Here is a 23,239-nt window from a genome sequence, read left to right as displayed (position 1 = left end):
TGGATATGGCTGCCGTGAAATTTGTGTGTTCAAACTTGTGTGTTGAAATTGAATGAATTTAAGAAAAAACAGGGGCTATGCAGGCTCTTTGCCGTCTGCTGGCAAACGGCAAAGAGCTTTGCCGTCGGCCAGCAGACGGCAAAGCTGCGACGTGGCAACTACCTGTGCAACCTAGGGGCTGGCCTATTTGGTTACTTTGCCATCCGCTGGCGGACGGCAAAGGTGCAAGGGTCGTTGCCGTCGGCCAGCGGACGGCAAAGCGCACCGTTAACCCCCTAACGGCCATAAGCTACCACGTGTGCCGTCCAGGACCTTTGCCGTCTGCCGGCGGACGGCAAACACCATTTCATCTTTGCCGTCGGCCAGCAGACGGAAAAGAGCCCTTCGCCGTAGCCTATTCAGCCGGACCTGTTGCCGTCTGCTGACGGACGGCAAAGGCCTTTGTCGTCCGCCAGGCATGCCTTTGCCGTCCGCCATGGCAGACGACAAAGTGCCTAATTCCTATAGTGTGGAGTTCATTTTCTGAAGTTCATTTGCAGAAGTTCGTCATTGCAGAAGTTCTCATTGTTTCGTTCTCATTGCAGAAGTACGTCAACAAAGCTCGCAGGCTTGTGGGCCTGCTTGGGTGCGCTACAAACACCGAGGATGTTTTTGCTCCTGCACCGATGCGTAGCCTCGCTTCATCGAGCCATGTAGCCTCATCGTCTAGGGCGGTTCAAGAGGACGAGGACGAGGACGGCGACGAAGAAGGTGAAGATGAAGAAGAGGGCGAGGAGGGAGTATAAGAAGAAGAACATGGAGAAGAGGACGATGAGGAGGAAGAGGACAACGAGGAGGACGAGTACGATGATGACGACGAACCTCTAGCAACTCAGCCAACCCAGCGTGAGAAGAGGAATATGCCGAAGAAGGATTGGAAGAGTCCATCCCCGTTTCAGAAAGCGCGTCCTACTCACCGCAAGAAGACGGTGGCCGAGAAGCGATCAAAGACCAATGAGGACCGGACCTTGAAGAGGGGAAGGAGGGACTGAAGTTGCTGCCGTGCTGTGCCGTTGAACTATAAACATTTCATGTTTGCTTCGTGAACCATTTGCTCGTGAAACTGTTTCGTGAACTTGCTATGTAAAACTTGGTGAAACATTTGTGGATGTGTGCTTGCTATGTAACCAACTTTCTTATTTGTGTTTGTGGATGTGTGCTTGCTATGTGATACATATGCTTCATGTTTATAAGTATTTAATTGTTATGTGCAAAAAATTGAAGAAAAGAGAAGTTAGGAGGTGCAAAAAATGCACTAGGGTCCCTACCACCAGGCCACACGGCGGTAGGTCTGTACAGCCTACCGCCACACACTCCGGCGGGTGCCTCCCCCAGCACGCCTGCCTCCTGTGACCAAAACCGCCACCAAATCAGCGGTAGGGTCGCACACCCTACCGCCAGGCGTCATGGCGGTAAGCCCGTACCGCCAAAGGCCCTGGCGGTAGGATGTGCAACAGTACCATCCTGGATTGCGTGTTCCTCGTCACAGAACTTGTGCCGGATGCGCCGACCCTACCGCCGAGCCCTATGGCGGTAGGGTGTCTTACGCTACCGCCGGGGTCCCTGGCGGTAGGGTTTGGGCATTTATAAACCGAGCCATCCCGCCCAACCCAACCCCACCCCCTTAACCCTCCCCCACCCAGCCGCCTTCTTCTTCCTCTCGCCCCTTTCTCATCTCCTCCACTTCCCCCCTCCGATCTTCTTCGTTTCTTGACGGATTCTGCGATCGAGATGGCCCCGAAAAGAGAAAAGTAAGCTCCTCCGATCCCCCCAATTACTTTGAGTCAAATCACTCCTCTTTTTTGTAGCCTAAGAATGGTTTATGTTCATGTTCATGTTAAAAATCATAATGAACCCTAGTTGATATGATGAACCTAGGTGATTGCATCTAGATAATACAAGTTAGGTGATGATCCTTCGTGATGAATCATGATGAACCCTAATTGATATTTTTTGAACACATGATGAACCCTAATACAAGTTAGGTTTTTTTGAAGGTGATGAACCCTAATTTATATTTCTATATAATACAAGTTAGGTTTAGAAATTTTGACCATATGATGAACCCTAGGTTTAGATTTTTTTTGGAGATGATGAAACTTTATGTGATGCATCCATATGTTTAGGTACAGAACTGTGGCGCAAGCATCGCCCATTCATCTCCAACACGACCCGTTTGCCTTGCCACTGCCGTGCCTGTACGAGCCCCTCCCCGAGCTTCTGCAGTCGGTGGGATCTGTCTCAGACGAGGTCCTAGAGGCGACGAGCGCAATGCGGTGGCAGGAGAGGGCAAAGCGGATCTTTGACGATGTAAAGTGTTGGTCGCAGAGTGTGAAGGAGTGGAAGAGAGTGATTGCAGAGATGGAGGCAGATCCAACTATCTCCCGTGTCCGCCGGGAAGGGAGCATTGAAGCTGCCAAGCAGCACTCCAACTGGGAGCTGCGCAATTTGGGCCGGAGAATCTACTTCGAGAGCAATGCGGAGGAGAGAGCCAGGATGCCGCCCCCAAGTGCATCGGCGTTCGATATCATCAGCTGGGGAAGGGCGGAGGCGAAAACTCCAGCGGGCAAGGCAAGGTGGGAGTGCTTGAACGGTCGGATGCCGACCAGCGTTCCGCCTCCGCCTGAACCGGTGGATCCGCTGCCGTATCTGTCTCCACGACTAGGCCTAACATGCAAGGAGCTCTGAAGATGTCTGCCCGCTCTATAAACTTGTCTTAAGAACTTGTTGCACCATTTGTTGGCTTTGTGAAATCTTTCTGCGAAACTACTTGTGTTAGTTGGGGTTGTCAAACTATGTGGACAAGTTTGCTATTTGCTATTTGCTACTTTTGAAACTATGTGTAAACTGTTTGATATTTGCTATGTGGAACCTTTATTAATATGCGAGCTCATATTTTACTATTTGTGAAACTATGTGAAACCTGTGATAAACTTTAAAAAAGAAACAATCACTAAAACTTGTAAAAACCTAAACCCATAGGACCCTACCGCCAAGCCATCGGGCGGTAGGGTCAGGCAACATACCTCCAAGGCCTGCGGTAGGGTGGTGCGCTGGACGTTAGGTGACGGCAGTGGGCCGTCCATGCCATCGCCAGAACCCCTGGCGGTAGGTTGCCTGACCCTACCGCCGAGACCTGTGGCAGTAGCAAAAGGGTCAGATTTTAAAAAAAATTCAAACAGGGTCAGATCCCTAATTTAGACCAGAAAAGGGTCAAAACACGAAATTTTGCCCCCCGAGGCACGCCAGCGCGGAGGTGCGTACGGCCGCGTCCCACACAGGGTGCGCCCGTCGGCCCGTTTAGCGGCGGCTTCCGGCACCTCCTGTGTTTGTTGTTGTCGACCTGGCCATCTCGCCTGGGCCAACCAGCAATCTCAGGCCTCTCGCCTGGGGTTGGATGTGGCTGCCTGGGATTCATGTGAAAAGATTGGCAGTTTGTTGCATGTGGTTGTAGCCAGTATGCTCTTTAGAGCAACTTTAGCATAGTGGCCATATCGGTTACCATAATAATTGTCGATATTACGGTTTTGTTTGAAAAGACAGGTCTATCATAATCATTTTTTTAAGGAGAGTGATCCTTGGCCTCTCATCAATCGATGCACACAACCCTCTTTATTGTTATTCCATAGAATTTGACAACATGAATACATGGATCAATCTGAAGCCACCTCTCTGGCGAACAAAATCGCAACACCTACGCTCTTGTTAAAGTGCCCGCATCGCATGAACGCGCACAATCTAATTCGGTAGCCTCACGCACCGCCCAGGGCACCACCCGGTCTAGCCGACCCGTAGTGCGCGCCGCATGCGCACGCTCTGGATCTGCCGCCGTCATCTTCCACCATCCCATCTCCAGGAGTGATCAATGCAAACATCTTGCCAGGCCATACTGCCATTGATGCCACCACGAGATATTTTCCCCTAGGACTATGCTCAAAGATAACATGATCAAGACCACAAGATAAAAGATGTACATCTTTCATGAATAACTGCCGCCGGTGCAGCTGAGTTGTCTCCAAATCTGCATCGACGTGATCACAGTCTACATGGTGGTCTAAACTAAATGCAGCAAAGCAGGGCGTGCGTGATCATTAGAGGTTTGCTAATCTAGTCTAGTAGTTTAACTCCCTGTTGACGATGCACATGAAGAGAGGGAGACAGCATGATCAGTAATCAGTTGGTCGTGGGCGTGACTCGGACGTAGAGAAGAAGTTAATTGGTGGTTAATTCCATGATGGCACGGCCTGATTCCTGTGACTGTCCACTCCAGCTAGCATAGCTACCTACCCGTTGGCCGGTTGGAGCTTGATTAGTTAGCTAGCGAGCTATCTGGCGATCGAACCGCTGAATGATTTGCGGACGCGAAAAGGCACATGGCCATTTGCATTTGGTGAGCATGATTGTGCGCAGGATGGAACTCCAAAGTACTGCCGATCATGTAGGCATTTGCTCCGTACGTGCAAATTGCGAGAATATTATGTTATATAGTGCAGCCTCTCCAGTGGCACATGCCACTTTGAATTGACCGGCTGATTAGGTAGTTCCAGTTGGTTGGAAGGAATTTGTATTATTGTGTCTGTAAATCCTCTGATATTGTTTTGTATGACATGATTAATCATGCATGTCGCGGTGTCAATCTAAATGGTTTCTGCTACGTAGGATTCAGTTTTCTTTCGCGGAGTTGTCATCAGCGACCATGTAAAGAGTGGTGGGCCCGTGCGTGGTTTATGAGCTCGTGAACAGTTGTCACGGAGCAACCATGTACTCCGTGATGGGGGTAATTAATATTTTTTGCTTATATATTTTTTGTATGTCGAGCGTTTCTGAAACCGACTGTAGTTCCATCCAAGCAATATGCAGACACATGATGTTTTTTTTTTCTTTGTGAAAACATCGCACATGAGGTTAGCTAGCCAGATGAGATGTACGGTTGAGAAAAGCTCGGCAGATCTGGCTCCGGCCAGCAGCCCCTGCGTATGGCGACGCGATAAAGATCCGCTGGCCGGAGGGCCGTGGACCTTGGTGGTGGTTTCTGGTTTGATTGCACGGCGGGGCCATTGGGGCAATCATTTGCTTGCTCATGCGTGGGCTGGGGCTCGGGTTGTTTAATCCGACGGTGACTGTGCCGCACGTACGCCTCTGGGACTGGGAGAATGTCATGTGGTGCGGCTCGGTCGCCGACATGCCAGGCGCGCGCGGTCGCTCCACCGTGCTCGTTCAGTCGCCACACCTGTGGCCGCGTCAAATGCATTTTCTTTAGCAGTAGGCGTCACATGGAATTTTTCTATAAAAAAATTGAGACATTGTTTTTTTTTTAAGTAGGCGTCACATGGATGGGGCGAGGCCCGCGCGAGAGGCCAACTGGGTCTGCCCATTTCAGCGTTTTTATTCCTGCTGTTTTGTTCGTTGTACTGCTGCAGCGTTTTTCGTTCTTTTGTGGTTTTTGTTCCGGTTTTTCCTGCTGTTCCTTTACACTGCTGCAGCGTTTTTGTTTCTTCAGTTTTTCTGTTGTGGTTTCTGATCCTTTTTTTGGTTCACTATTTTGTTTTCCCTTCCAATTTTCCTTTTTATTGCTTTTTTCTCATAAATGGTGAGAAAGTCACTTCAGATTTCTTTTTCTTCTAATAAACGGTAAGCAATTATGTAAAGAAGGCGGACATTATGCCAATACACGGTGAACATTTTTTTTAAACATGCTGAACAATTTGTTAATACATGGCAAACATCTTCTATTGCACAGCGAAATATTTCATTAAACATGATGAACATTTTTAATACATCGTAATTTTTTAATATACATTGAACATTATTTAAATACACGAGAAACATTTCTCGTATATGGCAACAAAATATGTTAAACATTTTTTAATACACACCAAATTATTTACGGAAAGCCATTCATAAAAAAGTTGAAGAAAGATGAATAAACTAAAGAAAAAATGCTACAGAGCACTTCGCCGTGATACGTCTCAAATGTATCCATAATTTTTTATTGCTTAATGTTATGTTTACATCATTTCGAGATAGTTTTATTGATATCATGCAACTACCAAATAATGTTCATAAGTTTTTTTTTGGAACTACAGAAATATTGATAGGCACCAAAAAATTGAACCTCTAACTTTAAATCATTTCATATAAATTAAAAACCAAATTTTAGGTTGGTTAAAATTTAGTGAACTTTGATCAAAATCGTTAAAGTTGTTTCTTCAAAACTTATTTTATTAGTTGGCGGGCTCTGAAATATTTTGTACATGGAATTTCTCGGTAGGATTCAAACTCAATCAAAGGAAATTCAAATTTGGTAAATCAGTAAGTTCATATATTCTTCCTGTCTAGTCAAATTTGTTTAAGGCAGGGGTTTGACTCACTCCTCCCCTCCACCTCAGCCCCCCCCCCCCCCCCCCCCCCCCAAATAAAAAGAAAATTGCGTACATATCTGCCATTTCATCGGGTCATGTTTTGGCCCAAAATCGATACTTATTTTATTAGGGCCAATCACAAATACAACCATTTGTACCAGTTGTTAATCTTCTAAACTTTTTAGAAGTCCCATATTTTCAAAAAGTAACCAAATATAATCTTTTATTAGTTCCTATTTTTCTTCACATTTCTATTTTTAAAATATTTCATTGAAAATTTGTGCATGTTTCCTAAAATCTCCTTTGTAGTTCTATTTTCATCACATTTCCATTTTTGGCCCAAAATCACATTTCTATTTTTGCTGTTTATATTTTGATTAGTCGAGTTAAAATAAAACTCATATGCCATGTATTGTTGTTCGAAATTTCTTACCGTTGTCCCTAAGTGGACTCGCGCACGTTACAGCCGGCACGCATGCTAGGTGACCATGCTTGCTAAGAGCATCTACACCCTGGCCCCTCAAACGCACCCATAAGTCCGGGTGGACGGCCCAGTCGGTGATCGTTCACAAAATCGTGACCCAGCCGGCCTCCCCAAATCAGTTCTATACATTCGAGCTGACTGACACCCTGCATATCCAGCCAATATTGAGGGCGGATATGAGGAGGCACGGGCTTGTCCAGGCATGTCTGTCAGATCAGGCTGACGTTCGGGACCCACATAGACACCCGCCGTTACACCCAGCGGCCCGGTGAGGACACCACTCTGACGCGGCTGCTTGAGGGTCCAAATCCGGCTATTTAAGTTGGACGACGACACCCATCCCTAGCTAGAGTCCAATTCCCCTCCCCTCCGTGCAACCACCTCCCATTCGCTCGCAGCTTGGAGCTCTGGTAGCCATGGCCAGGCAACAGATCACCACCTATACCATGCTCACTCCAACACCTCCGACTGCCGGATTCAGCCTAGGCGACACACATGTGGTGTTCGTGGTCGCCCATGCGGAGGATGTGGTCGAGCAGCAGGCCATCCTCGACTTCATCCAGTCGGAAGCGAAAGTGGAGGCCTACCGCCGCGTCCGCCGTGAGGTGCCGGTGGAGCGTGATGAACTCTTTCGAACATGGAGTCCGACTAGGAGCTGGAGCTGCGGGCGGCTGGCAATGACCAGGAGGCCAGTCATCTACATCTCCGACGACGAGTAGTAGTAGGCTAGTTTCTAGTTAGTAGTACATACTAATGAAAAAATAAGCGGTAGTGTTGCATGATGTTGTATGGATTTAGGGTGTCAAATTTGATGTATGTGGTTGTATGGATGGAAAAGAAGCTGTGATGGGCCCTGTCCGAAAGCGCATTCCGACGTGTCCGCTGACATACGAGAGGTCAATTCTGTGATATGCGAGTGGGTGGCAAAATCAGCCGTAGGCCGTAGATACAAGCACTGTATCGATCGGGCATACGGATGGTTGGATCATTTGTCCACCACATATAGTTTCCCGACAATGGCATGTGGCGGCAATCATGCATGCCGCAACAAACGACCGAAGGCAGGCGTGCGCGTGATCATCCGTCCATCCCATGGATCCGAGATGGATCTGCGTATGCAACCAGCTCAGAACTGGCGAGCGATCTCATCATCATCGACATGATGAGTGGACGACCACATAGGACTAACCGTCGAATCATTGCTCCCCGCACCTCACACAGTCACACGTCGACCACATGGTTCTTGGGCTATCAGACCGTCAAGTGTCCCTAGCCGCTGATGATTAATGCCGTCGTTCGCCGCTGTCGACTAAATGATTCTGCCAGCTACCTAGCTCGATCGTTTGTACTAGCTAGCTAACTAGTAGTTGCGGATGTGCGTACGTGCAAGTGACAATATGCTACTAGTAGAAGCTAGCATTATGCCTGCAGATATATGCAATACACTGTATATTGCTAACAATGCATGACATGCGCACATAGTGTGATGAAGTATCAAATGATTCTCTCGCCTCAAAAAGGTTGATTCTGCAGGAACCGCATCCAAAATACATATAAGGTTCATCTGTCAATAATTCTGTTTCTGAAAAAAAAATAGCAGTATCTAACACACAACGGTTGGCCGTTGTTCGTTACAGCATACTATGATGCCCAGTAGCCGAAATCAATCAGAGTTATATGGACTAATGAAACAAATGTGCATCGAAAATCAATCCATCCACTATACTAATGGAACAGGTCTCCTGCTGACTGCTGTGCTCTGGCCACTGAATAATTCTCTTCTCGGGGGCGGGGAGGGACGAAGAGGCGAACGATGGAGCACGTCGCAGCAGCAGCTCGTTCTGCAGAATGGCACGCGCGCGCATGTGGCGGAGCCGGGGAATTCCTGGGGCGGCCAAATTCACTGTTTTGACCTATATGCAAAAGTTTTTCGGATTTGACCTTTTTCCTACCGCCATTGTCTATGGTGGTAGGGTAACACACCCTACCGCCAAGGCCTTTAGCGGAAGAACTTACCTGCTCCGCCATCTTTGTTTTTTGCAAAAAAAGACCCTACCGCCACAGTCTATGGCGGTAGGATGTGTTACCCTACCGCCATAGCCTATGGCGGTAGGGTCCTTTTTGCAAAATTGAATTTTTTATTGCATGCGTGCCCTTATTATAATTACATGCATACCCCTACCGCCAAAGACCATGGCGGTAGGGTCTTTTTTACACCAAACGGGCGTGACGGTGTAAGTAAGTCCTACCGCCAAAGGCCTTGGCAGTAGGGTGTGCTACCCTACCGCCAAAGACAATGGCGGTAGAAAAAGGGTCAGATCCGAAAAACTTTTACAGACAGGGTCAGATCGTGCTTAAGTTAAGGAAAAAGGTCAAAACAGTGAATTTGGCCTCCTGGGGCACGCCAGCGCGGACGTGCGTACAGCCGCGTACACGTGCGCCCGTCGGCCCGGGGCATTCCCAGTGGCTTCCGCGATCAACCAGCACTTCCGCAGGCCTGGCCGGGCATACCCTGGCCCGGACAGGGCGTCCTATCCGGTGACCTGCGCGCGCACCACCCCCCCCCTCTCCTGCCCTATGCGCCCTTATGGGTCGGTTCATGCGTGGGTCGTGATGCCCCCAGTTTTTTTCCTTTTACTTTTTATTTCAGTTTTATTTTCAATAATTTAGGATATAAAAAAGTTCTGAATTCCAAGAAGTTGCAATTTTAAAAAAAATGTTCATGGATTCAAAAAAGTTCTCAATTTCAAAAAAATATTTGGGAATTCAAAAAATATTCACGGTTTAAGAGAATGTTTATGATTTCAAAAAATGATCACGAATTTGAAAAATGTTTACAATTTAAGAGAATGGTCAGAATATGTAAAAAATGTTCACTGATTTCAAAAATGTTCGTGAATTTAAAGAATTGTTCATGAATTTAAAAAATGTTCATGAATTCAAAAAGTGTTCGTGAATTCGAAAAATATTCACAATTTAAGAGAATGTTCATGAATTTCTAAAAAGTATTCACAAATTTAGAAAACTGATCAAGATTCTGAAAAATTGTTCGTAAATTTAAAAAATGTTCATGATTTAAGAGAATGTTCATGAACTTGTAAAAAAATCATGATTTCAAACGAATGTTCATGAATTTAAATAACTGCATGATTTCAGAAAATGTTCAGGAAATTAAAAAATATTCACAAATTTAAAAGATTTTCGCATTTGGAAAAAAATAATAAAAATGAAAAATAAAAAATAATATGAAAAAGGAAAAAGAAAAAGGAACATAGAAGAAAAAGAAAGAAAAACTAAAAACTGGTTCAGAGAAGGTTATAGAACCTTCCCCAACCCGGTTGGGATGAAACCTGGAAATGGGCTGCCCCCGGGCTTTCGAGTAGGGCTCCAAAAGGAACATAGATGTAAAATGTGTGGAGAAGGAGGGAGGGGGGGGGGGGGGGGCATTAGTGGTCCGGGATCCCGATCATGGCAAAGAAATATTATCACCCCCTCTGCCACGTTATTCTCCTGCATTTCGCAGACATCCCATAAAACTTGCGCACACAAACAAATAAATTATGTTCGGGGAGAATGGGTTATGTATGGAAGAATGATTTTAGACTTGCATCCACATGGAAATGGTGGTGCTCGATCTCCATTCTCAATCGTTGATAAAGTTCGGGGAGCATTTGCATCTTGTCCCAACAAACAACCTTTCACCATCACGGCCTAGGCTGATTAATTTGGGCCCTGTGGATGAAAGCAACGAGGAACAACGGGGAGATGGGGAAGGAAAACATTTTTTTTCCTTCGATAGCTTTTCCCTACTCAAATGTGGGGCAAACATGTTTTACATGGGGCTCTAAAACACGCAGCGCTCCTCCCGAAAAAGTGGATCGACCTCCTCTGCCGCTCCCGCGGGCGACAGGGGAGGCCTCCCGCCGCCGCCTGTCCCCGTGCCCCCTCTTCCTCCAGTCCCCTCGCCGCCACCCAGGCGCGCCGGCCGGCGAAGCCTGCCTGGCGTGGGCGGTGGCGGGACGCCTCTCCCCTTCGTCGTTTGGCTGGCACGGGACGACCAGATCGATGGAAGGCGCTGGGCTAGCGTGGGGCACGGCGGCGTGGCAGCGGGCGCTCCTGGCGGCGGCGTGCGGTCGGCGCGACGACGCTATGGTGGCGTTCTCGCGGCGCGGTATGCGGCTGCGCCGCCATTGATGGGGCTTGTTGGTTTCGCTCTGGCGGCTAGCGAGGGCTGGATCCCGGGGCGGCGGCCCCGGACGGCGGAGGTTGTGTCGGTGGTTGTGGTCTCGCGACGGGCGATGCAGCGGCCGCGGTGGTGGACGATCCATGCACAAGACGCTTGATGGAGGCCATTGGAACAGATCTGGGTGAAGACCTACTCGCGGCTGCTGCCGAGGCCGGCGATGGCGGCACTTTTCGGTGCCGTTCCCTTGTTGAAGGCATCGCTGTTAAGAAGTTACATGCCACTATCTGCTACCTCCGGGGGAAACCTTAGTTCAGTAGATCGGATGACGGCGGCATTATTGTGTCGTTTTCCTCTTGTGGCGTCATTCTTGGAGGTGTACACGGGCTCGAGGGACCTGTGGACGGAATAATTGGTGGAGCGGTGCTTCATCCTGCACATTAATGGTGGCGTTTCTCGGCGGCGTGGCGCGGTGGAGACTCGACGCCCGATGTGTGGCGAGGGACTCGCGCAGGAGGGTGCCGTTATCAGGCGCCGTGGTGGCGTGGATGGCAGAGAGGCCGGGCAAGGTGGTGCAGCAGTACACACTGAAGATGGATTGGTGGCAGGTGGCTGCGGCGGCCTCATACCCGGCAGGAGTCCTGGTTGAGGAGTGCGCCGGACTGGTAGGTGCCCCATACCCGGCAGGCGTCCTGGTTGGGACCTCGGGTCTTAGATGTTTAGGTTTGGCTGCGATGTCTGTTTGGTATTAGGCCCAGACTATCAGCGCCCCTTCATCAATTGGATAGGAGTAGCGACAGTTGTTGCATAGACGGTGGCTTTAGTCTTACTGTTGTATCACTTTGTAAGGTCTTATGAGAATAATAATAAAGTGGCCGTATGCATCGCCCAGATACAGAGGCCGGGGGTCCTCCTCCTTTTCTAAAAAAACATGTTTTACATTACAATATATGGTTGTGTACGTTAACCGATGTCAAGACAAGGAGCTATCGTCAATAAAAAATACTTTTCATTTAATTTAGCAACGCACATTTAGTATAGCTAAGTACAAAAAAAGCTGGTCATACACGCATTACCGATATACAAACGCTTGTTAGAAGATATTCAAAGGCTTGTTAAACATCAACATGGATGAATGGATGATCATGGGCGTGCCTCGGAGGTAGAGAAGTTAATTGGTGGTTCATTCCATGATGGTACAGTCGATCTGATTCTCGTGACTGTCCAGTCCAGCTACCTTAGCTACCTGTTGGCCGGTTAGAGCATCTAATCTACCCCGAGAGAATATATTTGTGGTCGTCAAAGATGCATAACTGAAAATCCTGTACAGTTGCAAGAACAAACGGCATGATTAATCCCATGCGTGATTCAAAGTACAATTAGTAGCACACCATGCGTGATTCAAAGTACAATTAGTGGTCACGGAGCAACCATGTAGCAGGTTCCAAGATGGGGTGATCAACATCGAAGCTCTGTATTTTTATATTCACATGGAACTCATGAGCCATGCTTCACTAATCACTATGACCAGCAGCAGATTCACGGGGCTCCGATTAGCTACATCCAGATCTAGCAACCTCCGGCCGGCCAGCCAGCGACGCGATAAAGATCAGCCGGACGGGCAGCCAGCCGGGGCGGCGGTGCTGCGGGCCGTCCGGTTCCACGGCGGGGCCAATCATTTGCTCCTTGTGGTCTCGGGTTGTTAAATCCGACGGTGACTGTGCCGCACGTACGCCTCTCTGCCTCAAATGGTTGATTAATCGGAGCATCTGATCAAGGCGCCTCGATCGCCCGACATGGCAGGTGGGAGCGGTCGGTCCAGCGTGCGCCTGCACTCGGCAAACTTGCCATGGATTTTTCTTCTTATTTTCTTGCCATGGATTGCCTTTTTTTTTAAGGTATGCCATGGATTGCCTTGGTGCGCAGAAGATATCCGCAGGCCGGAGGTGGTCGGCTGCACTAGGCTCGCAGGCCGACATTTCTGCTTGACGCAAAAAGATTTGGTCCAAAAGCTAGTGTAAGTGCAAAATGCTCAACCCAAAACATGACGATTGGGTCGAGTCGGGTGCCCATCTCAACCTTTGTGTTCACCACCTCACGTGACAAAAAGTGGGAGAGCTCACTTCGCTGAGCCCGGCGAGAATGGGCCCGCCCACTCTGCCCGCGAGCGGGTTTCCATTTTTTTCCTTGAATTTTTAGTTGGTTTTTCATAAAACCAACGGCTATTTTTTTGATCTAATATTTTAAATCCTATTTAAAAGTAAGATTGCATTTTAGATAAATTTTCATATGTGTTTTCTAAATAGTTCAGTGTACATTAATAAAAGTTTCACCGTATACTTAAAAAATATTCAATGATTATTAAAACAATTTATCATATATAGAAAGAGTTTCATATATATTCATCATATGTTAAAAAATGATGTGAATTTGTAAAACGTTCACCATTACTAAAAAATTTCAGTATGTATTTTAAAAATGAACACCGTATACTAGAAAAAATGTTAACCGTATATTTCAAAAACTATAAAATTAGTTTTGGGTGCGCTCTCAGCCATTCGCCATGTGTCGCGCTTTGGGCGCTCTCTTCAGATTTTTATTTTATTTTTTCGCACGCGTTTTCGGCTTTTTAACGGTTTTTTCGACGTTTTTGGTTTTTCACCGGTCTTCCTTAGCTTTTTCGACAAATTTTATTTTGAAAAAAAATATTTTTGCGCGAAAATACGCGTTTTCTTTTTTCCTTTCGCGAGAGTCGTGGTTTTGCTTCCGCGAGAGGCACGGGTGTGCTTTCGCGAGAGTCACGACCATGCCTCTCGGAAACGAAAAAAATACATGTTTTTTGTTTTTTTTTTCCTTTCGCGAGAGTCACGGTTTTGCTTCCACAAGAGGCACGATTGTGCTTTAGCGAGAGTCACGGCCGTGCCTCTCGGAAACGAAAAAAAACGTGTTTTTTGTTTTTTTTTTTCATTTCACGAGAGTCACGGTTTTACTTCCACGAGAGGCACGGTTGTGCTTTAGCGAGAGTCACGGCCGTGCCTCTCGGAAACGAAAAAACGTGTTTTCTGTTTTTTTTTTGTTTCGTGAGAGTCACGGTTTTGCTTCCACGAGATGCACGGTTGTGCTTTAGCGAGAGTCACGGCCGTGCCTCTCGGAAACAGAAAAAAACACGTTTTCTGTTTTTTTTTCTTTCACGAGAGTCACGGTTTTGCTTCCGCGAGAGGCACGTTTGTGCTTTCGCGAGAGTCACGGCCGTGCCTCTCGGAAACGGAAAAAAACGCGTTTTCTGTTTTTTTTCCTTTCGCAAGAGTCGCGGTTTTTCTTCTGCCAGAGGCACAGTTGTGCTTTAGCGAGAGTCACGGCCGTGCCTCCTCGGAAACGAAAAAAAACAGGTTTTGTCTTCTTTTTTTTCTTCTGCGAGAGTCACGGTTTTGCTTCCGCGAGAGGCACGGTTGTGATTTCGTGAGAGGCATGGGCATGCGTCTTTCGGGAAGGGAAAAACCCGTGCTCCCGGTTCGGTTTTTTCGTCTGTTTTTTCTGAAAAAAAGGTTCGTTAAAACCTATCAACATGGAATCTAGTTTTGATGATCTCGATGCGATGAATCCAACGGTGAAAGCGGTTCGAGATTTGGACGCACGGCTTGAAAGATAAAACGTTTTGAACAAACGGATCTTAAAAAAAAAAGAAAACTCTCAGGTTGCGATAAGTGGCGCGCTGCATGTGCGCCAGTTATCGCAACCAGGGGTGTTCAAGTGATCTTTGCAACGAGTACTGCTCAATTATTAATTTCGGCCAGAGGCACGCGGCTGCACTAGGCTCACAGGCCGACATTTCCGCTAGACGCAAAAGATTTGGTCCAAAAGATAGTCTATCTGTTTGGGCCGTACAAGGGCTACATGCTCAGCCCAAACCATGACGGCCGGGCTGGGCCAGGGACCCACCTCTGATCCGCATGTAAGAATCAAAACACCTTTTGCTAAAAAAAAGAGAATCAAAACACCTCTCTTCATACTGGCCAGTCTAATTCGGCCGGTTTTGTTCATTTTAGTCGGGCTAGGGTGCTACTGTTACAAGAGTTTGAGCAGACCACTTCAGGGCCGTTTTTCTCTTCAGAATGGCTATTTCAGAAGTTTTAAAGTGTGCAGATTTTAAAAATGTTCCGGACTCTAAAAACTGTTCTTGAACTGTAAAGATATATACTAACTGAAATATGTTCACAGATTCTGAAAAATGTTCCTTAATTTTAAAATATCTACAAATTTAAAGAGATGTATCCGTTTTTTACAATATTCAGGAATTTATAAAAATTATCTGGAATATGTATTTTTCGATTTTTAAATATGATCAAAATATACTCACATATTATAGAAAATGTTCATGAATTTTCATTAAAGCGTTCAACAAATGATTAATTTAAGAAAAAATTCATGAATTAAAGAAAAATGTGCATTTTTTAAAAATACGAATCTTGGAAATGATAGAATGGGAAATTTTAGAATTAGAAAAAATAAAGGTAAAACCATAAATCATAAAAATATAAACCCTCCCGTGCAAGGACCGCACCGTCTACAATTCCCATCTTCACTCCCATTCATGCGGCCCGCCGCAAGTTTTCAGTGTCCTTTTGTGGCTGCTATATTGGCGTAACCATCCCAAAAAAAAACCCATAAGCTAGAAGATCACCCACGCGTTACTGCGGGATGATAAGCTGAAAACATGGATAATTAGGTTGATGACATAACTAATTATGGGAATTAATTATAATGTGATGGTAAATGATTTGGCAGTCATGCATGATTTGTTGATGTGAAAAGGGTTGCATGCATAGAAAAAAAATAGTTAGTGCGATGGGAGATTAATGACGTGGTGGACAAGCATGGTTTGTTGATCTGAAAGCGCCGCATGCTTACAGAAATTAGTTAGTGGATTGCATCTATTTAAGAATAGACGATTATGCAATGTATGTCGGACGAAACGGACTAGTACACCCGCAAAATCTCTTCTACCAGAACTGGTATGTACTGGCAAAGGATCCTTCTTACACCTCAGACTTTAAGATTCGTGCAAAGAAAATAAATTCCTTTTCACATTTGGAGATACAGATGGAATAAACAGCTACTACAACTGACATTCACAGACTTTTGTCTGGCAAAGTACTAGTGGAGGATGCTTTCACTCAGAATGCATGCTCATGTCGTCTCTCTCTCTCTCTCCAAACAAAAAACTTGCCTTTTATTTTCAATCTAGCATTTTGAATTGCTCATAACTTTTAAACCGAATTTTTGTATTGGAAATTTTATATATATTTGTATTTAGGTCGACAAGATCTTTAAATCAAGACCAATCTAGGATATATTTTGACTAGTTTGAATTTTCATTTATATTTCAATTCTAGTTATTTTTTCAAAGGAGTGAAATAATTTTTAAAAACTGAGTGAAATAAGTTTTTGAAAATGAGTAAAATGTTTTTTTCAAAGGAGTGAAATAAGTTTTTGAAAATGAGTGGAAGTTGGTCTCATGTTTTTTTTCCAGTTTCACATGTTCGAAAATTCACTAGTTTCCAAACTAGATTTCACTCCTTTTAAAAATTAATTTGAAATAATAAGTTTCATATATTTGAAGAACTAGTTTGGCATTTTTAAAATAACAAGTTTCACATGTCAATTGAGGGAACACTGTCTTTGAATTGAAAGGAGTGAAATCTGTTTTTTGAAATGAGTGACACCAATTATTTCAAATGATTGAAATATGTGTTTTGAAATGACTGAAAAAGTATTTTTGAAATGAGTGAAATAAACAAGTTAAATCAATTTATTAAGCAATGAGTGAAATTTATTTATTAGAAATGAGTGAAATATGTTACAAGAATTTTAAACTCGTTCGAAATGTATTCAAATAACAAGTTTCACATCTCAATTGAGTGAGCACTGTCTTTCAATTAAAATGAGCGAAAACCGTTTTTTGAAATGAGTGAAACCAATTATTTCAAATGATTGAAATATGTGTTTTGAAATAACCGAAATAATTATTTTGAAATGAGTGAATAAACAAGTTAAATCATTTTTAAGAAATGAGTGATATATGTTTATTACAAATGAGTGAAATATGTTGGAAGAATTTTAAACTCGTTCGAAATGTATTCAAATAACAAGTTACACATCTCAATTGAGTGGACACTGATTTTGAATTGAAAGTAGTGAAATCCATTTTTTGAAATGAGTGACACCAATTATTTCAAATGATTGAAATATGTGTTTTGAAATGACTGAAATAAGTATTTTTTAAATGAGTGAAATAAACAAGTTAAATCGTTTTTTAAGCAATGAGGGAAATTTGTTTATTAGAAATGAGTGAAATATGTTGCAAGAATTTAAAGTCATTGAAAATGTATTCAAATAACAAGTTTCGCATCTCAATTGAGTGAGCGTTGTCTTTGAATTGAAAGGAGTGAAATCAGTTTTTTGAAATGAGTGAAACCAACTTTTTAAAATGATTTAAATATGTGTTTTGAAATGACTGAAATAAGTATTTTGAAATGAGTGAAATAAACAAGTTAAATCATTTTTAAGAAATAAGTGAAATATGTTTATTACAAATGAGTGAGATATGTTGCAAGAATTATGAACTCATTCGAAATGTATTCAAGTTCGATCTTATTTTGAAGATCACATCGTCAGGAATTCAAATATGTAAAAATATTTCAAAATGAAATTTTTATTCAAAAGATATCAATGAATTAGTATCTTCCAAGATAAATAAAATGTTAGCTTTTTCTGTGTGTGGAGTTGTCTGACAGCATGCATGCATGGCTAGGCATAAAAGATGTACTCAGTAGTACGGTTGGGTCTGATATTGATTTGACCTAATGGACCAGATACTAGCGAAATACAACACTATATCATTGAATAGTTGGCCCACACAAAGTTAGCTGGAAGCATTTCATTGGTTGGGACTTCACCGGTAGCTACCAGAACCGGTAAATTTACTGATTCGCTAGTACACCCTTGTGATGAAGTTGTGCAAGAAAACACACATGAGGCATGTTGAGAAAGCGGCTAAAACAAAATCTTCCCCGTGATGAAAGTTTGGCAAACCATGCACGATTATGGTGTTGAACAAAATACATGCTTATTACATCTAAAAATACATTGCTTATTTAGAGACTCTAGCACAACTGTGATGTGTACGTGGTCGCTTCTTCACCGCGCCGCTGCGACGATCGCGCCACACGCTACTGATTCACTTCGCCGCTGCCTTGACCATGGACGACAGGTACCTCTCCTTGTTTTTTGTGAAGTAGGCGACGAGCTCGTCCCTGTCCGGCAGGGACCGCCTAACGACCTCGTCGGAGGTGTACTCCTTGGCCCACCGGCGCAGGGCAGGGTACTCGCCGTCCGCCATCAGGCGCACCTCCACGACTTCCTCCAGCACGCCGAGCCAGTGAGCCAGCGTGCATGCGGCGAGGTCGACGAAGCCGAGCGCGTCGCCCCCGAAGAACCTCTTCCCCTCGAGCTGCGCGTCCAGGATCCCCAGGCTCTCCTTGGTCTCCCTCGCCAGCCGCGCCTGCTCCTCGCCGTCCGTCCACATCGCCTGCCACAGCGGCTTCAAGCACTTGTTGGCGATGAAGTCGGCCCAGAAGCGGGCCGTGGCGCGGTCGTACGGGTCCGTGGGGAGGAGCCGGGGCGCCGCTTCGTGATGGAAGGCCTCGTCGATGTACTCGACGATGAGGAGGGACTCGCAGACGGCGCGGTCGCCGTGGAGGAGGACGGGGACCGACTGGTGGATGGGGTTGTGGGCGAGCAGCAGCTCGCTCTTGTTGGTCAGGTCCTCCACGAGCAGCTCGTACGGCACCCCCTTGAGCGTCAGCGCCACCTCCACCCGGTGCGCAAACGGGCTGCCGAACGCCGTGATGACCCTCACCGGCGCTTGCGCCGGAGCCTGTGCTGGCTGCAGCGACATCCTGGCTGAGATCAAGTCAAATTCGCTGTCTCGAGAACGAGATAGATCGATCGCCGTAGGTTTTTGTTTCTTGGAGGATGAACTTAAACTGCTCGTGAACTGGGTGTCTGCTGGTTGGTGTATTTAGATGGCTGAGGAAGAGTGGTGGTTGTGCATGGTCAGCAATGGCGGGCTGCACGCCTCTTCTCCAAGGAAAGGATCCGTCGATATCTTATCCTTTTCACACCACTTGGACTGGCGCTGCTGAAATTTTAAACGAAAGCAACGACGTATGTTTGCCAGTCAGAAGTAGCTGGTTGTTGGATGGATCAGGTGAGAACTTGAGAAGCTTCGTGAGGGATGGGAGACTATTACACGTACAGTACAATCGACTGGTACAACTCAAGTGAGATAGAAGCAATGCAGCATTTGATTTACGTAAGCTATGATCAGATCGATAAGATGAGCTGGTGAGGCGGATAACATATAACGTAATATAGTAGTAGTACAGACTACAGTAGTAAACTGCATGTATCTATCCATGATGCGTGTCATAAGCAATGACTTCAGCATTATATGCACCGGGGGCTTGTTAAATCTGAGTCGATTGAGATTTAACAAAATCTAAGTTTGACCTGAAGGCAGAGCCTGTGAGTTGACCTGAAGCAGGACCACTCGCCGGGTAGAGCTTGTGCGGGGCCGACGGCAGACGAAGCGTAGTAGGCCTGGCAACCTAGCAGTTCAGAGGGGCGGACCGGCGGAGGCGCGCAGTAGCCGGCGTCCGCGCGCGGCGGCGTGTACCTGACGACCCAGGAATCCAGCAGCAATCGGCATCCAGGGGGTGGAGGCGCGCTCTAGCCGGCGTACGCGCGCGGAATCTTCCACGGGCGAGACGAGGGAGCAGCGGTGTCATGGAGCGGAGGAAGAATCAGAGGAGAGCAGCATCTCCCCGAGCTTGGATGGCGCCATGATGTGTGATTTGGGAAAAGTGTGAGTCACTCACGGAGTCACGGGAGGAGAATGGGAATAGAAACAACTAGTGGTCGTGGGTATCCAAACAAGGAACTGGGCGGACCAGTTTTCCGAATTTTCTAACCAAACGTAGTTTTTTATAAACTGATTATTCGCAAAAACAAACTTAAAACGGTTTCCTAAAAATCGGCTAAAAACTCATTTTCTATAATCCTAACGCTAATCTCCACTATCCAAACAACGCCTTAGGATTCGTGCAAGCCCACATGGGCAGCTATAGCCTGCTTCTGTCGGGGGGTGCGCGTGGCCCTTTTTTTACATCAAAGTACTCTTTATTGCCACAATTAGTCTCTCTAGGAGCATGCTAAAAAATAATAGGCGGAAAATCACACGCACCGCTGATATATAGACCGAACGAGCGTCCTCCATTCAGATTATTCGATATGCATCAAACAACTTCAGCTTCGTAATATTCAATCCAACACAACGAACTTCAAAGAGTGCGCCAAAGTTTCTATCGGACAAAGTAGGACGAAAACGTGCATCAACCCCTATGCATAGATTACCTCAATGTCACGATAATCTGCAAATTGAATACCAAAACATATATCAAGTGAATCAAATAGAACACAACATTGTCACCACGTGTATCCACATGCAAGAAAGTCATCAAGTGTTCTCAAATCCAAAACTTATTCAATCCGATAATAGTGATACCTCAAAGGTAAAAAATCAATTGATGACAACAACAAGATAGAGAGGGGGAAAACCATATGATCCAACTACACTAACAAAGCTCGCGGTACATCAAGATCGTGCCAAATCAAGAACACGAGAGAGAGAGAGAGAGAGAGAGAGAGAGAGAGAGAGAGATCAAACACATAGCTACCGGTACATACCCTCAGCCCCGAGGGTGAACTACTCCCTCCTCGTCATGGAGACAGCGGGTATGATGAAGATGACCTCTAATGATGATTTCCCCCTTCGGCAGGGTGCCGGAAAAGGATGATTTCCCCCTTCGGCAGGGTGCCGGAAAAGGCCTCCAGATGGGATCTCTTCGGATCAAAGGCTTGCGGCGGCGGAACAACTCATCTAGGTTAACTTTTGGAAGTTTCCGAATATATAAAGAATTCCAGCATTAGAATCACGCGAAGAGGGGCTACAGGGGGCCCACAACGTATCTTGGCATGGCCACCCCTTAGCCGCGCCCAAGTACCTTGTCACCTCCTCATGGCTCTTCTGGTACTCCCTCGAAGCTTCGGGGGTCTCTTATGTTCCAAAAAAAATCATCAAAAAGTTTCGTCGCGTTTCGACTTTGTTTGGTATGGATTTTCTGAAAACCAAAAACAAGCAGAAAACAGCAACCAGCACTGGGCACTAGGTTAATATGTTAGTCCATGAAAATCATATAAAAGTCATATAAAAGTGCACCGAAACCATTAAAATATAGTAAGCATGTCATGAATACTTCATAAATTATAAAAACCTTGGAGATGTATCAGAGCCTTCCCGAACCTCAACCTCGAGCTCGAGATTTATTGACAGGAAATCTAGCGGGATGGTGAGTTCATTCACCCTGAAGGGAGAACATGTCGGACATTGCCGGCTTCAGCGTGTGCTGCTCAGCTTCTTCTTTGCGAGCCCCGGAGCATTCGTCGGTGGCATGCACACTGCGCTAGCTGCCGGCAAGCGGCTGTGCTTCGCCAGCGGCTTCATTGAGAGGTTGAGCGCAAGCATCAAAGCACTGGGCGTGGCGGGGGCAGGACCGTGGTATCCCCTGTCCATAAGAGTTCATGTCCCAGACTTGACATTGACTTGACATTAGTGGTTGCATTTTCCTGAATTTATTCCAGGCCTTCCAGCGATATACCTTCAGTGGAAGGAGACGTTCTTGTCGACTACGAAGGTGTCTGTGGCAACTTCGTCAATCTCAAGATGATGTGCTGGCACAGTCGCTCGAACCTGCTCATAGGGGTAGGGTGTGCGTGCATGCATGCCCTCATAGGGGTGAGTGTATGTGAGCAACTTCGATTGTATTTTGTTAAAGTAACAGGTAAACTCAAGTCAGCCAAGAAAGGCAGCATTTTTTGATTTCGTTAAAAAAACAGAACACGCACCCCCATCAAAACTTTACAAGCCAAAGTCCACTTTGCTCCGGCACCAAATTTGAACAACATAACTCTTGTATACACCATATGAAACCAAATGTCTATATGAACATAACAAATAAACGAATATATGTATGCATAACGGAATCGGTGATATGTTTACGTTATTCGGTGGTCGGTGCTATTACAGTACCATGCATATGTTGAAATGATTACCGAATCTAACTTGCAAGATATTTGTAAACGGTACGATTTATACTCTACATGGTTCTATAAATATGCACACTTAATAATATACTAGAAATTACCATTAAGATATTAGTTATACATTCCTTTTTAGAAACCTCTAATGTGATATTGAATGAAACTAAACTATACATGAACATATGCACATATATATAAAAATGTACGTGTGGACAGTATAATTTGTGGATTCTCACAAAATAATTTAAATATAATTTCCATTATAGCACTAGGTTTTAATTTAGCATAAACAAATGATCGATGACATACAGTACAATTGATAACCAATATAAACTGGTTAACTATACCACCTAAATTATGTGGTTAACTATCCTAACTAAGTAATAAAAATTAAACTTCTTAACATTATAGTCTGATGGAATATAAAAATAAATATGTATAAAAGTTAGGTATAAAACTATTTATTTTATTTCGCCCCAGGTGCCAAGTATAAAGAACCAAATGCTCGTAGTAATAGTCTTTCAGCTGTAAATCTTCGAGAAACTCATACCTGAAAGCAGTTCTGCGTATGTCTTCCCATTGGTTGACCAAGGGTTCTTGAGAATATAATGTATCATTCGCTCTATGTAGTCAAGTATCTCTAGTCCCATCAAAGTTATCTTAATTAAGTTATCATTAGTCAAGTTATCACACAAAGAATATCTTCGTACATCTTATCTTCGAGTAGGAGCAAAGGTCGCCTCCACCACCCTGCCACGAATAAGCCTCCCATCAAAGAAAATCCTTGCCTCATCTGCTACATTCAGATTGGAGAACCTCACAAATACATTCTGATCTTCAACACAAGACAACATAACTCTCCCAACGATAGAGCACCGTCTGAGCACTTCCTTGCATAAATCAGAATCTTCAAAGTTTTCACCTTGATCAACTTGCATAGTGTTCCAAAAT

At 45.2% G+C, this 23,239-nt stretch overlaps 1 protein-coding gene across 1 annotated transcript; it reads right to left on the bottom strand.

Moving 5' to 3' along the window:
• Nucleotides 1–17,878: 17,878 nt before the first annotated feature.
• Nucleotides 17,879–19,286, bottom strand: LOC109761824 (probable glutathione S-transferase). The gene has a single exon (XM_020320653.4). The coding sequence runs from the start codon at nucleotides 19,023–19,025 to the stop codon at nucleotides 18,306–18,308; it is 720 nt and encodes a 239-aa protein (XP_020176242.1). The 5' UTR covers nucleotides 19,026–19,286; the 3' UTR covers nucleotides 17,879–18,305.
• Nucleotides 19,287–23,239: the final 3,953 nt, after the last annotated feature.

This window comes from Aegilops tauschii, chromosome 7 (assembly GCF_002575655.3).
Source record: "Aegilops tauschii subsp. strangulata cultivar AL8/78 chromosome 7, Aet v6.0, whole genome shotgun sequence".
Classification (NCBI taxonomy): Eukaryota; Viridiplantae; Streptophyta; class Magnoliopsida; order Poales; family Poaceae; genus Aegilops; species Aegilops tauschii.
This window is presented reverse-complemented; position numbering and strand designations above follow the sequence as displayed.